Source organism: Pristiophorus japonicus, chromosome 16, assembly GCF_044704955.1.
Source record: "Pristiophorus japonicus isolate sPriJap1 chromosome 16, sPriJap1.hap1, whole genome shotgun sequence".
In the NCBI taxonomy this organism is placed as follows: Eukaryota; Metazoa; Chordata; class Chondrichthyes; family Pristiophoridae; genus Pristiophorus; species Pristiophorus japonicus.
This window is the reverse complement of record NC_091992.1, coordinates 124,739,271-124,756,082: the sequence shown is the minus strand read 5'-3', so window position 1 is coordinate 124,756,082 and position 16,812 is coordinate 124,739,271. Positions and strand designations below refer to the sequence as shown.

The 16,812-nt window shown below is 42.6% G+C and overlaps 1 protein-coding gene and 2 pseudogenes across 2 annotated transcripts in view; 2 read left to right on the top strand and 1 right to left on the bottom strand.

Annotated features, from left to right (window-relative positions):
- Window positions 1–16,812, bottom strand: part of rptor (regulatory associated protein of MTOR, complex 1) — a 505,194-nt gene that overhangs the window by 56,858 nt on the left and 431,524 nt on the right. For both annotated transcript variants that reach the window (XM_070857808.1, XM_070857809.1), the window contains one exon: window positions 13,966–14,070. In XM_070857808.1, coding sequence (XP_070713909.1) covers window positions 13,966–14,070 — 105 coding nt within the window. The remainder of the gene's footprint in view (window positions 1–13,965; window positions 14,071–16,812) is intronic.
- On the top strand, window positions 5,910–6,139 carry LOC139227304 (U2 spliceosomal RNA; annotated as a pseudogene).
- Window positions 6,276–6,506, top strand: LOC139227318 (U2 spliceosomal RNA; annotated as a pseudogene).

The following is a 16,812-nucleotide window of genomic DNA, read 5'->3' as shown; positions in this document are numbered from 1 at the left end:
TGGGTAGGATAGTGCGCGAGTAATTAAAATGGAGCTGAAATTGTTTTATTGTAAAATGGATTAGGTTAATTAGGTTCACCAGTGCATTATTAAGGGTAGAAGCAGGAAAGAGTTCTACGTTAATTACTGTTTGAAACTTTCACTGCACAACAAACCCAAAGGATCTGCAAAATGGGTGTGTAATGTTAATTACTGTGCGCCTTATAATGAATTTCTGGTAATTATGCATAACTGCCCAACACAGCCAAGAAATTTGATACAACTACTGAAACTATTGGGAAGTTATGGCAATAAAAGAAAGAAATCTAAAATACTGTATAGATCAAATTCAATCTTACCTCATTACAAGTGGGGGTGGATAACATACTTAAAATTTTTATGACAATAAAACAACCTTCTCCCCAAGCTGTTCTAAAATCTGCTTATGTGGAGGCTAAAATCAACATGGACTGGTTGGGCTGAATGACCTGTTTTCATGTTGCAATTTCTATGTATTTCAACATAATAATTCAACGTGAAACCAGTTCAGACATAGATTTTAAAAAATACATCAGAGTAGAAACAACCTTAATTACAATTTCTTGTTAAATAAATCATGTTCAGTCAGAACACATTTAATGTAAAAAATTAAATGATAAAAAACCAGGATATCAATTTCCTGCCTTGGTACAGTGAGTACTTGACAAAGTGTACATTTTTCAAACTCGTTATTAAAAAAACAAATTATGAACTCATGAATCTTTTAACTGAGGCGAATATGAATTTTAATTCTGGGTGCATGAAGGGGAATCCAATATAAATCAAATGGGGTGGCACGCTAGCTAGAGCAGCAGAGCAACAAACTCCCACTCAAGAGGGCTGTGGGTCAACTCCTGGCCTCAGAGAAAACCCAACTAACCCTGAAAAACAAGTATTGCTTATTTTCTTCTTGTTCAGTCTGCAAGATACCTCCCGGTAAGTAAATACTCCCATTTGCAGTTGCATGGTTACACCAGCAGAGGGACCCTTTACTGTACGGTCAGACAAAGTAGCTCTGGATGCCAGCCGATGCTGGGTAGAACTGATACTCGTCTGCAGCCCAGATTGTCCCATCCTCTTTGCCGATGGGCAGCCGCACAGAAATTGGTCGGTTTCAAAAGTGATTTGTAAAAAAAAAAATACATTTGAATTCTGTATATATCATCTGCACCAAGGACTGAGGGTCAATGCGCAGGGCTCAAAATTCTTCATTGTACATATCTGCAAGTGCCCTGTAATGACAAGTCCAATGCGTCATAACCCAAGCGACTGTTTACTGAATTCAATAAGAAAAACAAGTTATTCTGTTCCAAGATGTAAACCCGAACTTCAATTCAGCCGTCTGAGCCCGAAAGCTCCATATTGCCTCTCGACCCCGCCCTCCTCCTTTAAAACGCCTTTTGAAACCACCTTCTCTTGCCTGCATTACAACAGGGACTGCACTTCAAAAGCAGCTGATTGGTTGCAAAGCGCTTTGGGACGTCCAGAGGTTGTCAAAGGCGCTATATAAATGTAAGCAATGTTCCCGTTAAGCTGCGCGTCCGCGCGGCGGTCTGGAGGACTCGCGCAGGACGCTCAGCGGCTTTTAAATGGAAAAACCGCGCGTGCCTGGAAATTTGAATTGGGCCACAGCCCGCTAAAGGGGTCCCACATCCACAAAATAAAAATGGCGGTAACATTGACTGCAAGCCTCTTTCTTTTGATCAAGCTTTTGGTTACCTGCCCTAGTATCTCTTTCTTTGGCACGCTGCCAATTTTTGTCCGATTACTTTGCTGGGGGGGGGGAGGGGTGGCTGAAGATATTTTAGTGCATTAAAGGTGCGATATAAATGCAAGTTGCTGTTGTAATTTTAATTGTTTAAACTTATTCTTAAATTGTATTGAATTTCCCAGCCCTTAAGAAAATACCAGATATTTTGTCTCCTTTGTGAAATTACTTTTAAAATTAAGTGATACGAAAAGCTATTATAATATAAATAAAGGGGGTGAAACATTGGGCCGTAAATGGTGGCCTCTCCGAGAGACCCGGCAAGTTCCAGGTTCACATGTGCCGAAATCCAGCACTTGCGACTGTCAATGTCTTTTGACAGATCCAATGCATACGAAAGTAAAGGGCCTCCGTAGGCAGAGATTTGGGCTATTTGCCCAATTCTTACCCAGCGAATGTCCTTAAAACCAGGTGTAAGGCCTGCTTTTACCAGCGTAAGAGTTTTAAAAGATAGAAAAATTACATTTCATCGCTAATTTTTATATTAAAAACACTGCCCATTACGGTAAGTTTATTTTTTACCCCGATTAAAACATTTTCAAAAAAATATTTTTTTCCCTAAAACATTTAATTTCAATTTCAATTAATTTTCAATATGTGAGGTGACTTTTTATTTATTGTGTTGTGTGTGCGTTTTTGGGGGTATTCTCATTGATAGTAATGGGAACGCGTACAAACGGAACTCATCAATTAGAATACAACCCAAGGTTGCGGTTATGTTCCTGGGATGCATGGGCCTTTGTGCTGAGCTGCGCATCGAGGCCTCGGAGCGCAAGTGTCTGTTCTTCCGGGACCACCAGGTACTTTTGTAAATAATTTTTCAATTGGAGGCCTCCACGGCGTGGGAAGAATCCGACCGCAATTTTTGGCCCATTAAAAACAAGGGCACCAGCCAATAAGAAAAGCAATAAAGTGTTGTCCTTCTCTTGGCGTAGTTGAAGAGCAGTGCAAACAACTACAATGAATTGAGATCTGTGGAATTGTCAATGTCAGAGACAGTGTATGCATGCATGTGCATCCAACAAATCCCAATTCAAAATGCATGAAGATAAAGCCATCAATTGAAAGAGCAAGTTCGCAAAATACTCTTTAAAATCCCTTGTTACGCATTACTTAGTAAAACTAATCACTCATCAGGAAAAAGCAGAGCAACAGTTGAGCTTTAGAGAAGTTGCACACATGTAAGCACTTCAACATAAATTATCACCCACTTCAGAGGTGATCTTAAAGTTCCAACATTTTCAGAAGCATACAACGATCATTCTTCATCTTTTTGCACAAAAGGCAATGACTAGTGTACCAGGTTTTTGTGACATGGTGTAGGGTTTCAGGATTAATCATAATTAGTCTTCATTCTGCATTATTGAGTTTTGTTTTAATTGGCAAGTCCAAACGAAGGGCCAAGGCCCATAGTGCAGGATACCACCTCGGTTGAAAGAAAAAGAGAAAGAAAGACTTGCATTTATATAGCGTCTTTCACAACCTCAGGACGTCCCAAAGTGCTTTACAGCCAATGAAATACTTTTGCATTGGAGGCTGTTCAGAGAAGGTTCACTTGGTTGATTCCGGAGACGAGGGGGTTGACTTATGAAGAAAGGTTGAGCAGGTTGGGTCCATACTCATTGGAGTTCAGAAGAATGAGAGGTGATCTTATCGAAACATATAAGATAATGAGGGTGCTCAACAAGGTGGATGCAGAGAGTATATTTCCACTCATGGGGGAAACTAAAACTAGGTGGCCGCCCATTTAAAACTGAGATGAGGAGAAATTTCTTCTCCGAGGGTCATGAACCTTTGGAATTCTCTAAGGTGGAGATGGACAGATTTTTGAGCGATAGGGTGATAAGGGGAACAGGCGGGGAAATTGTACTGAGTCCATGATCAGATCAGCCATGATTTTATTAAATGGCGGAGCAGGCTCGAGAGGTCAAATGGCCTACTCCTGCTCCTATTTCTTGTGTTCTTGGAGTGTAGTCACTGTTGTAATTGTAGGAAACGCGGCAGCCAATTTGTGCAGCAAGCTCCCACAAACAGCACCTTGATAATGACCAGGTAATCTTTTTTTTGTGATGTTGATTAAGGGATAAATATTTTCCAAGATAACTACCACGCTCGTCTTTGAAATAGTGCCGTGGGATCTTTTATGTCCACCTAACAGGGCCTCGGTTTAACGTCTCATCTGAAAGACGGCACCTCCAACAGTGCAGCACTCCCTCAGCTCTGCATTAGAGTGTCAGCCTGGATTTTTGTGCTGAAGTCTCTGGAGTGGGACTTGAACCCACAGCCTTCTGACTCAGAGGTGAGGGTGCTGCCCACTGATGGCACTGAGAGAAAGAGACAAATCAGGGATAGGCAATTCCAAGCTTGGTCTTTAAAAGGCGATGGAATGTAAGAGGAAGGGAAGACTGAGGTAGGTAAGGAGTTCCAAAGTTTTGAAGTCTTGGAAAACTGTAAATTTTGCAGCTTAGTTGGGATGAGGAGAGAATGTTCCAAAGAGCAATTAATTAAAAAAAAATAGTGACGGAGAGAGAAAACCTGGAGGTGAGAGGAGCATTACTTTTTCTTGCATCCTACAGTGGAAGAGAGTTAAAAATTGCTGAAACAAAAACACTTGGCATGAAATAGGAAACCAAGTTTCTTGGAGGGAGCTTTAGCACTGAAACAGATGTGGGGATTTCAACCGAATCCAGTGAAGTGAATATTATGGCACTAGATGAATTAAGTGCAACAATCAAAAGACGGTAGCTGTCAAAAATTGTTCAAAATTCACAAATACGTATCATAAAGACATTTCCGAGACAAAGCTCCTTATTGTAAAGACCTGCCAGATAAGAAAAACATTTATATTAACCGGTCAATTGTATTAAACAAACATGACACAAGGTATGAAGGAGCACTTCAAGGTATATGACAAATTGCTGATCAAGATCAGGTAAGTCCTTTAAAGGGATGAATTGGGCAGAAAGGTGAGAAGCCCCATCTTGTAATGAGCTCTCCCGATGAGCAAAATCTCGATTGAAGTGGTGAGCTACTGCACTTTATCTTAGCATCTTTGGGTTAGAGGAGAAGAAATAGCTACGGTTCTTGCGCTCAATTATTATACAGGAGCATCGTCGAGAATCTGGAGTTTCGGAATCCAGACCGATTGGTGGCAGGGTCGTCTGGAATCCGTAAAATGATCCAGAATCCGGACCCGCTGACTTCGGGCCTCGCCGCCACTCGCCTCGCCCCGCTCACAGCCCTTACCTCGGGGCCTCCTTGCCAGCTGCCTGAACACCTCCTCCGCGCCGGGGCCCTGCCCGAACACCTCCTCCGCGCTGGGGCCCTGCCCGAACACCTCCTCCGCGCCGGGGCCCTGCCCGAACACCTCCTCCGCGCCGGGGCCCTGCCCGAACACCACCTCTGCGACGGGGCCCTGCCCGAACACCACCTCGGCGACGGGGCCCTGCCCGAACACCACCTCCGCGACGGGGCCCTGCCCGAACACCTCCTCCGCGACGGGGCCCTGCCCGAACATCTCCTCCGCGACGGGGCCCTGCCCAAACACCTCCTCCGCGACGGGGCCCTGCCCGAACACCTCCTCCGCGACGGGGCCCTGCCCGAACACCTCCTCCGCGCCGGGACCCTGCCCGAACACCTCCTCCGCGCCGGGGCCCTGCCCGAACACCTCCTCCGCAACGGGGCCGTGCCCGAACACCTCCTCCGTGACGGGGCCCTGCCCGAACACCTCCTCCGCGACGGGACCGGCCGACCCCAACAGCTCCTTGGGGCGGGCCCTCCACCCCCCTTTCTGACGTTCCGAAATCCAGAAATACCCGAACCTGGTATCCAGATTCGTGACGTCAGAAAGACGATCGAAAGTGCAGAAAGGCCCAGAATCTGGAACGGCCTCGGTCCCGAGGGTTCCGGATTCTCGACGATGCTTCTGTACAGCAACCTAACCTGGAAAGTACTGATAGGCTGTTTCCTCTGGCTGGAGAGTTTAGAATTGGGGACATAGTCTCAGGATAAAGGGGCGGCCTCTTAAGGCAGAGGTGAGGAGGAATTTCTTCACTCAAGAGGGTTGTGAATCTGGAAATCTCTGCCCCAGAATGCTGTGGACACCGAGTCGTTGAGTATATTCATCGCTTCTCGGCCTTTTGGCTAAGATCTGCATAACTAACCTGACCAGCCACCATGACGTCCGGGTGGTTTCTCCCTGGTCAGGAAGGTATATGCTTACATTTTTGTAAACAGGAGGTGGGTGGGATTGGTGACCCATCCACCTCCACGGAGGTGTGTGGGGGACCTGACCCATCCACCTCCATGGCACGAACCTGGTATTGCAGTACTTCCAGGAACGGTGCAGTGGCTCTAGGCCTTTTGGCTAAGAGCATTGGCGCAGAGTGATCCTTGACTGGTGCAGGGTGACCTCTGGCGTTTGACAAAGAATTGTAACGATTGGATAACGATTGGACACGAATTTAAAAAAAAAAAAAAAAATATATTCATCGCTTCTCGGCCTTTTGGCTAAGATCTGCATAACTAACCTGACCAGCCACCATGACCTCCGGGTGGTTTCTCCCTGGTCAGGAAGGTATATGCTTGCATTTTTGTAAACAGGAGGTGAGTGGGGTGGCTTGACCCATCCACCTCCACGGAGGTGTGTGGGGGACCTGACCCATCCACCTCCATGGCACGAACCTGGTATTGCAGTACTTCCAGGAACGGTGCAGTGGCTCTAGGCCTTTTGGCTAAGAGCATTGGCGCAGAGTGATCCTTGGCATGTGCAAGGTGACCTCTGGCGTTTGTGATTTGACAAAGAATTGGAACGATTGGCTACGAATTTAAAAAAAAAAAAAATATTCAAGGCCGAGATAGATTTTCAGACTCTAGGGGGAATCAAAGGATATGAGGATCTGGCGTGAAAGTGGAGCCATGATCTTATTGAACAGCGGAGCAGGCTCACGGAGCCTCAGCTGAGAGACCAAGCAGAGCATATGGTTTTTAACATGGCCAAATCTAAAGAATGCACACAGACGCTCAAAACATGAAATGCATGTGCATTATAGATTGGTACTATTTCAGGTTTATTCAGTTAAAATGAAAATTGATTTGAGTGTAATGAAATACTGATTGAAAGTATCAAATTAAGATGAAGCTATCACCAATAAGAACGGAGACACATCTTAAAGGCCTTTGAGAAAATGATTGAAGGGGGACAGGATCCAAGACTTCAAAATTCTGACTGGCAAGCACAATGTAGATGTGCAAGCGTTATTTGGAACATCGGGTCCTTCACTGAAACATCTGTGAACTCTTGTGGAAGCAAGTCATCCTCGTTCGAGGGACCGCCTATGATGATGATGATGATGATGATGATGATGATGATTTCATTCAAGGGGATATGAGATAATCAGCTGCTTTCACAGATGTTAGAATGTGGCCCACATGGCGAAGCTGAGCAGCTTTATTCCAAGCCCACACATATAACCCGACTGAAGGTTTAATCCAGGTTACTACCCTGGCTAGAACCAGAGGTAACAGTCTCAGGATAAGGGGTCGGCCAGTTAAGACTGAGACGAGGAGGAATTTATTCACACAGAGGGTTCCGAATCTTTGGAATTCTCTACCCTAGAGTCGTTGAGTATATTCAAGGCCGAGATCGACTGATTTTTGGGATATGGGGATTGGGCGGGAAAGTGGAGTTGTGGTCGCAGATCAGCCACGATCTTATTCAATGGCGGAGCAGGCTCGAGGGGCCTACTCCTGCTCCTAATTCTTATGTTCTTACATTATGTACTCGGAATTCATTATTCAATTTGCAGTTCAGTAAAAACCACCGAGTTAAATGGAGAGGAAAAAAGTTCTCCAATATTTCTATATTTCTCTAACAAGTTGGCATTAATGTCTGAGAAGTTTAGTGAAGTGAAAGCATTTCCCTCAGCGTTACAAGTGAACGGACTAGTAAGCAGGGATCTGCAATCTCTTCCCTCACCTCCCCACCCCACCATGAATTGCTTCTTGGTCGTCAGTAGTCACTATTAACTACTGAGGCTATTCAGGGGAATCTCTCTGTCCTCAGTGGACCATTGGCGTATAAACGGCTACATTTACAATGATATGAGGGAACAAAATAGGCAGATAAAAGTCAGTGTGTACCAACTAAAATCTCAAATCAATTATTCTTGGAGCAAGTGAAACAACAAATTGATTTCAAAATAAACTTAATTCCTACCCTGCCACAACACACTGGAATGGGGTTGAGGAGAAAAACGATCTAAATTTATACGATCCTTTTGAGCTGAAGACTTCTAACAGAAAAGGACTGGTTGTAGAGGAGTTGAAGAGCTAACAGGAGGACCCAAGTTCAACTGAACCTAATTAAACCAAGGTATATTGAGAGAGCTGAAAAGGGCAATTGCAATATAAATTACAAATATAAGATTAAGAGTGTGGAAAAATTTAATGTATTTTGTAAAAAGAATTAAAATTAGCAAGCATACTCTCATCCCTTCAGGAAACTTTAAAAATGTAACTTTTTTAAAAATAAAGTAAAACAGTTGGTCAAGTACCATGTCAATGCCCCCCATTTTAAATCAGCTGGTGACAGACTTGAAACTGAGTTTCTTGTATCTGCCACTGTATCTTGTGTGGGAAAGTTAAGATGACATTACACATAATATTGGCACTTAAAAAACCCCCCAGCAGATTATTGGTTATTGAATTGCAACATTAGTGATTCTAACAGTGTCATCAGGGAACTCTGTTCTTTTATTGATATGCCTCTAAACTTCCATGGCATAAATCAGTAATTTCTTAGTTGTGAAACATCCACTGTAAAAGATTCATTTTTGAGTCAATATATTGAATGTTTGTATTTGATTACTGCTCACATGCTTATGAAAATTTTAAGGAAAATGAAATAACATTCAACAGAGTAACAAAGAGTTTTCCAATTCATTTGTCTACTAGTTACTGTCAAGAGACAGACAGTCACATCAGGTATGTGACAAACTCAATTTGTAATGAGTGAGTCGAAAGCTTTGAGGCTCCTCTCTAGTGGCAGTAATGCTGTGCCTTTCATTCCGGAAAAGCCGTGAAAAAAACCAAACATGTGGAAAAGCTGATCCCACCACAATTACCAAGACATCAACAAGGAAAAAATACTTCAAACCAAGACTAAATAAAACACTTTCACCACAGCTCATTATGCACTTGGCCTGAATTACATTGGTGAGTCTTGATGTTGCATTCTACTGAACATTTTTCTCCCTGTGCTTCAGTGCAAAAGCTTTCACTTACTGCTAAACATTGATCAATCATAACTACCACAAAAATTCAACTGTGAAAGCAAGCCTTGTCTACGACACAAGAGCAGCATTCCACATTATGCTGACATCTGTACTGCAAACGCATTGAGTTTACATAAGAAATATAAGCCCATCGAGCCTGTTCTGCCATTCAATAAGATCAGGGCTGATCATCAACTTCAACTCCACTTTCCCGCCCGATCTCCATATCCATATCCCTTGATTCTTTTAGACTCCAAACATCTATCTATCTCAGCCTTGAATATATTCAGAGACTCAGCAGCGTCGGCCCTCTGGGGCAGAGAATTCTAAAGATTCACAACCCTCTGAGTGAAGAAATTCCTCCTCATCTCTGTCTTAAATGGCCTTCCGCTTAACTTGAGACTGTGACCCCTAGTTCTCGACGCTCTAGTCAGGGGAAACAACCTCTCAGCATCTACCCTGTCAATCCCCTTTGCTTTGGTGAATTAAGTACAGCTGCCTGGTTCATACTGCTGAGTTATTCTGGGGTTGCCTAAAAGGTTTTGTCCTTGTGCCCACAAGTTGTGTATAGCCACATGAAACGGTGATGACCAAGTTGAGAAATATTTAGCACAACAGGTCGAAGTCAAATTAGCCACCAGCATTTGCCCAACTCTTGTTTTGGGAAAGCCAGTCTGGTTTTTGCTGCATTTTTGGGGTGATTTATTGTGGGATACGCAAATTGGTGTTGAGAGACCTTTGTCTCTCTAAAATGTGGTATTAGACAGAATGCAAACATTTAGTAATTGCATACTAACAAAGTGACTAAATCATCAAGTTATAATCAGAGGCACAAAAAGAGCACATTTGCACAAAAGTAAAATATGTACAACAAATAAAGGAAATTAATACAGACAGTACTTTTTGACCTTAGACCCCATTTACTTTAAAGTCCACGTTTTTAGAAGAAGAGATTTTCTCCCGTTGCCAATCTCTATTTGTAACGACAACGGAACATATCCCACCATGGGAATGGGTGGGCTGGGGAAGGGGAGAGGGAGAGGGAGAGGGAGAGGTAATCAACAATCGCAGTCTCCTATAATTTCCTATGTGAGAGCACTTGGAATAAATACCTGTCGATTGCTATAGGTTAATCGCCAGGCAAGAATCATTGCATTGGATACATTACAATTTTTCTTTAAAGAAAATGCAGGTAATACAAAATTATCTTTCCTTTTAGTATCTCGAATAAAACACACTGCAATCTTAAATGGACTCTTTTTAGACTAAAGCAAACTCTGGCCAACATTATGGCAGTCCTATTTAAAATATTTAATTTCTAAGTTAGGTGGCTATAAGACAGCTAGATGTATGCAATCACGATGAGTGGACTGAGGAGTGAAGTTGCTAGTTTTATACTGGCCTACTTACATTGTTTATTTTAGCAATCAAAGATGAATGCAACAAATGGAATTTTACGAATCAGTATCTTGACGTGATATTAAATGAGGAATTGCAGGCTCTGCATTTACTGTACGGGACATTACCCCCACATCTTTAAATACAGCAACAATAATTTCACCGGTTATTAAAACAAAACGCTGTGACATTTCCCCAATTACCGAGACCAGCTGCTGTGCTGGGAACGCCATGCTGCTGGTTGAAGTAAGAGAAAAACAGGAAGAGTACAGGAAAAAGTAACAAAGGCAAATCTGAAGAATATATTTAAGAGATACTGAAAAACCTGACACACGCGCACACTGTTGTATTTTGGCTAATAACAGCAGCGTGTCATCTGGTGACAGAAGAAAACAAATGATCTGTGAAACAGCAAGTGGCTCTGAGCAAGTGTAAATATCACTGCATACCTGACAATATTACATGTAAACTTAGAACCATGAAATGTCACTGTGTGCCTGACAATATAAAAATGAGTTGCAAATTAGATATTAGAAATATTGCATGTAGGGAGCAGGTGGTGATTTGAAGCCAGAATTCCTTCTTAAAAATGGATGACCAATAGGTAGATGGCACTGTAGCAAAATGGGCTTTACATCTGGTCCTGTTGATTCTTTGCATGACATTTCTTCCTGTTCCGATCCTACAACTGCTACTTCTTTCTGCGAGGATGGTGAATGGGGATTGGATTCCATCGTTTCCATTACCACCAATGTTCCCGTTAATCCAAAACTCGGCAGCCCGTGTCCTAACTCGCACCAACTCACGATCACCCATCACCCGTGCTCGCCGACCTACATTGGTTCCCGGTTAAGCAACGCCTCGATTTCAAAGTTCTCATCCTTGTTTACAAATCCCTCCATGGCCCTCGCCCCTCCCTATCTCTGTATCTTCTCCAGCCCCACAACATTCCCCCCGCCACGAGATGTCTGCCCTCCTGAGTATTCCTGATTATAATCGCTCAACCATCGGTAACCGTGCCTTCAGCTGCTTGGGCCCCAAGCTCTGGAACTCCCTCCCTCTCCACCTATTTACCTCTCTTTCCTCCTTTAAGATGTTCCTTAAAACCTCTCTCTTTAACCAAGTTTTTGGTCATTTGCTGTAATTTCTTCTTCTGTGGCTCGGTGTTAAATGTATTTGTTTTTGGCTACTGTGAAGCGCCTTGGGACATTTTGCTATGTTAAAGGCACTATATAAATAAAAGTTGTTGTTAAAAGCCGGCACACTGGCTGAGCAGGTTAAGTGGAAAAACCATGCCTGCACGGAATTCTGAATGGCCCACGTGGCCCCTCCAAGATTTTCTTAGCGGGAACATTGCTTATCGCTCAGAGCCAGCACTGAGCAAGCTCTGTGAATGAACAGACGGGTAGCGTGCTCATTATGGAGTTACAGCCTGCCTCCCTTCCTGATGGAAGGTAGCACAGCTGTACAGAGGATAATCTTATTTAATGTGCTGAGACAATGGAGTAAATATATGCAGTGCATCTGAATGAAAAGACTCTGGTTCCTAGTCTCACCCCTGACTATAACATTATGCAGATTGCCAATCCTTAAAAAAAATGTACAATCCTTCATCGCTAGCTAATAGCAGTGATTTACAAGACCAAATGCAGTATCATTCCAATCAAAACTGTATAATTCAAGATCTGGTTTTAGTGCTTCTACAAAGAATGAATTGTAATCCAGTAGAAACATGAGTCTTATCCATGACATGTTGATGTATTTTTCAAGGCAGTTAAACTCAATATTTTTCCAAAAAAATAAATTTCTATTCAACTTCCAACGTGATTTATTAAACCTTTTAAGTGCTATAGGTCAATCTCGGCATAATATAAAAATGCATTTCCATAATAGATGCATTTTAAGCTAAATTTATCAATGTGATGAGACATATAACAGAAATCCACTGCTGTTTTTATTTATGGTTTAAAAATGACACGGCAGCATTTAAATAAAATTGTGAACCGAACATTCATCTCTTTCTCAAATTCTGGAACATCTACACAGGAACCTGCAGATAAAATGTTACAGCTATACTGAATTCATTAATGCCACTGGCCAATCAGGAGAATTATCCCCAAGATCATTCTCGGGTTGGCAATCAGTAACTAATGGGGTGCCGCAGGGATCAGTGCTGGGACCCCAACTATTTACAATCTATATTAACGACTTGGATGAAGGGACATTATGTAACGGAGCCAAGTTTGCTGACGATACAAAGATGGGGGGAAAAGCAATGTGTGAGGAGTACACAAAAAATCTGCAAAAGGACATAGACAGGCTAAGTGAGTGGGCAAAAATTTGGCAGATGGAGTATAATGTTGGAAAGTGTGAGGTTATCCACTTTGGCAGGAAAAATAAAAAAGCAAATTATAATTTAAATGGAGAGAAATTACAAAATGCTGCAGTACAGAGGGACCTGGGGGTCCTTGTGCATGAAACACAAAGTTAGTATGCAGGTACAGCAAGTAATCAGGAAGGCAAATGGAATGTTGGCCTTTATTGCAAGGGGGATGGAGTATAAAAGCAGGGAAGTCCTGCTACAACTGTACAGGATATTGGAGAGGCCACGCCTGGAATACTGCGTACAGTTTTAGGCTCCTTATTTAAGGAGGGATATACTTGCATTGGAGGCAGTTCAGAGAAGGTTCACAAGGTTGATTCCTGAGATGAAGGGGTTGATTTATGAAGAAAGGTTGAGCCTATACTCATTGGAGTTTAGAAGAATAAGAGGTGATCTTCTCGAAACGCGTAAGATTATGAGGGGGTTTGACAAGGTGGATGCAGAGAGGATGTTTCCACTGATAAGGGAGATTAGAACTACAGGGCATAATCTTAGAATAAAACTGAGATGAGGAGTAATTTCTTCTCAGAGGGTTGTAAATCTGTGGAATTTGCTGCCTCAGAGAGCTGTGGAAGCTGGGTCATTGAATAAATTTAAGACAGAAATAGACAGTTTCTTAACCGATAAGGGAATAAGGGGTTATGGGGAGTGGGCAGGGAAGTGGACCCGAGTCCATGATTGGATCAGCCATGAGCGTATTAAATGGCGGAGCAGGCTCGAGGGGCAATATGGCCTGCTCCTGTTCCTATTTCTTATGTTCTTATGTTATAAGAAGCTCAGTTAACCTTGCTGCTCTTTATATGCATGAGGCGACAATAAAATACTACTAGAACATTTTGGTCCTTTAGCAGGTGATGGATCTCGAGTTCTTAGTACATCTAGACATGGTGCACCTCAACCATTGTAAATTTCCACAACTATAGAACACAGCTTAAAAAATATATATATTTTTTTACATTGTGAAGATGATGCCCAACTCCAAGTAATCCAAAGGGCTTGGTGTGGTCTTTTCCGTGTTGAAACTGATCGTTGAGGAGCAATGCAACATGCAGAGCTGTATCGAGGTATTAGCGTGGCAGAAAATAAAGTGAATAAACTGCCTCACTACATATAGCACAACTAACCTCTGGTGGTTGGGAGCATATCAGATAACCCTTGCCATGCAGTCACCATCTCTGGATTCTTTTCCAAATCTGCAAAGTTCTTCCAGACTCGGATAGCTCCATCATCTTAAAAAAAAACAATGTTACAAAAATATGAAATTGACAATTAAGAACATTTCAGTTAAAAAGAAAACGAGTAGAGTGAAAGATTCTTCCACTAAAATGGTGCAATGTAGCTGATACTGCAACATGTGGCTGCTGCTCCTGTGTAGAAAAAGACTTGCATTTATATAGCGCCTTACACGACCACCAGACGTCTCAAAGCGCTTTACAGCCAACAAAGTACTTTTGAACTGTTGTAATGTAGGAAATTTGGGCACAGCAAGCTCCCAAAAACAGCAATGTGATAATGACCAGATAATCTGTTTTCGTGATGTTGATCAAGGGATAAATAACACACTCTTCTTCAAAATAGTGCCATGGAATCTTTTATGTCCACCTGACGGAGTCCTCAATTTAACATCTGAATATGTTCAGGATCTGCATTGGCTCAAATTTTCTTGGTTTACGGGTGTCAGTTGTCAAAACATTGTCCGTAACCAATAAACTGACCGTGTACAGATTTAACAATAATTAAATAAGTTTCACTATCAATGCATCTTTTACAAATTACTCAAAAGCTACAATTCTAACATTCTGGTTTTTGAACAGTATTTTGTGGTGATTTTTCCAACAAATAAATATGTTCAAACTGTGATTGGTGACATAATCAGGGGAACTGACAGAGGTCTCTGAACCCAACAGTGAGAGGGAAGTGAAACCGCATTTCAAGTCATTACCACTTCGATCATATCATTTGTATGTGTTAATGTGGCACCTTCCGCATACACACAACGTGTTACTGACTGGGGAATATTAGCAGGATGATCAGTGAGGGTGCCACAGAAATTCTTTTAAAATATCTACAGCTGTTTTTATTTTTAAAAGCAACATACCTCAAACTAAGTCGCATATTTTAAACCAAGCTTGGTGCTCCTTATGAGCTGTGCATATCAGGTTTGTACATAGCTGGGGCTCAGGAACTCCTCTTAGTTGCTTCACCTTATGGTAATAGCACTTGTGATTTGGTGGCTTATGTTGCAATTACTTAATTTTTAGAAATAATGGGCTCAATTTTCCCCAGTTATCTGCACCGTTTTTTTTTTGGAGTAAATTCAAATCTCCATGTTTCTCCAAAGTTTCTGTGCTAGCGTGATTCACTGAGGTAGGATTTTTTTTGGCTATGATTTTTTTTTACCTTATTGGGGGCATAACCTGCCAGCCACGCCAATTCTGGCCATTTAAGCAAGTTTGGTCAGCTCCGATTTACTTCAATTTTTCTTAGGACCACTCTGGAAAAACCTTCTGGGCAGTTATCAAAATCGGCGCAGATAAGGGAATCAGCGTAACAGATGCAGTTCCATGGCCCAGACAGCAGCAGTTCAGGGAAGGGAAAAGAGGGGAGAGGGGCGATCTTTTGGCCAGGGTTAGGAGCGGCATCCGGCACTGGGAGACCTTGCGGCCAGGGCTAGAGGCGGTAACCGGCACGGAGGGGGTGGGGGAGGGTGCGAGACTTTTGGCATAAACACTTGAACAATTTAATGCTGGTAAGCTGCTGCAATGTGCAAGGTGCTTGTGCAGGTTGCTGTGAGCTGGCCAGAACGTGATGTATGGTGCATTTTCCAGCCTCAGCATGTCCCTCGTTACCCTGGCAACCCGATCTTTTTGGCGCAGATCTTAGGTTCCACCCCCAAAGCTAAAGGACAGGTTACGTGGCACCAAAATGAACAATTCAAACGGGGAAAGTTGGATGATTTTTTGGGGTGTAGTTGGGCCCCCAAAAAACTTGTCAGCTTCTTTGTTGCACTAAACTGAGACGCAGGTTACAATCAAAAGCGTCTGAACATTTGGTTGTGAAGATAGCCAAAATGTAAGAGAGGGGATTGAGCCTCCTTTTCTTCAATTACACCGAAAAACAGCATTGGGAAAAACTGAGGCCAATAATTATAAGGTTTACACAAGACCAGAATTATGTATACTTGATCAAAGTCAACAAGGAAAAAACTTTAGACACACTTGAATGAATAATGCTGGTGATTGGAATCATTAATGTCTTCCTTTAAAAAGAGTAAACCTCCATCCCACTGATCAATACTGAAGTGCAAAGCTCAAAAAATCTATCATCAATCCTTTATTGTACAACATGTAATAATCTTTCCTCCATCATGCTGCTGTACCAAACTTTCTCAGGATTGTGTCAGCCGTGGCTCAGTGGGGAGAACTCTTGCCTCGGAGTCAGAAGGTTGTGGGTTCAAGCTTCACTCCAGAGACTGGAGCACAAAAATCCAGGCTGACACTCTAGTGCAGTGCTGAGAGAGTGCTGCACTGTTAGAGATGCCACCTTTCGGTTGAGACGTTAAACCGAGACTCCGTCTGCTCTCTGACGTGGACGTAAAAGATCCCATAGCACTATTTTGAAGAAGAGCAGGGGAGTTATCCTCTGTGTCCGAGCCAACTTTTATCCCTCAATTAACATCACTGATTATCTGGTCATTACCACATTACTATTTGTGGGAGCTTGCTGTGCGCAAATTGGCTGCCGCGTTTCCGACATTACAACGGTCACTACACTTCAAAAAGTTCTTCATTGGCTGCAAAGCGCTTTGGGACATCCAATGGCCGTGAAAGGCGTCATATAAATGGAAGTTTTTCCTTCTTTTACTCCACGGCACTCCAGAAAAATTGCCTATCTAAAGGCTGCAATTGCCAACAACTTCAAGTGCATTTGAGTTTTCCTCCTGTAATTTCAAATCTCTGTGGATGTCTTGT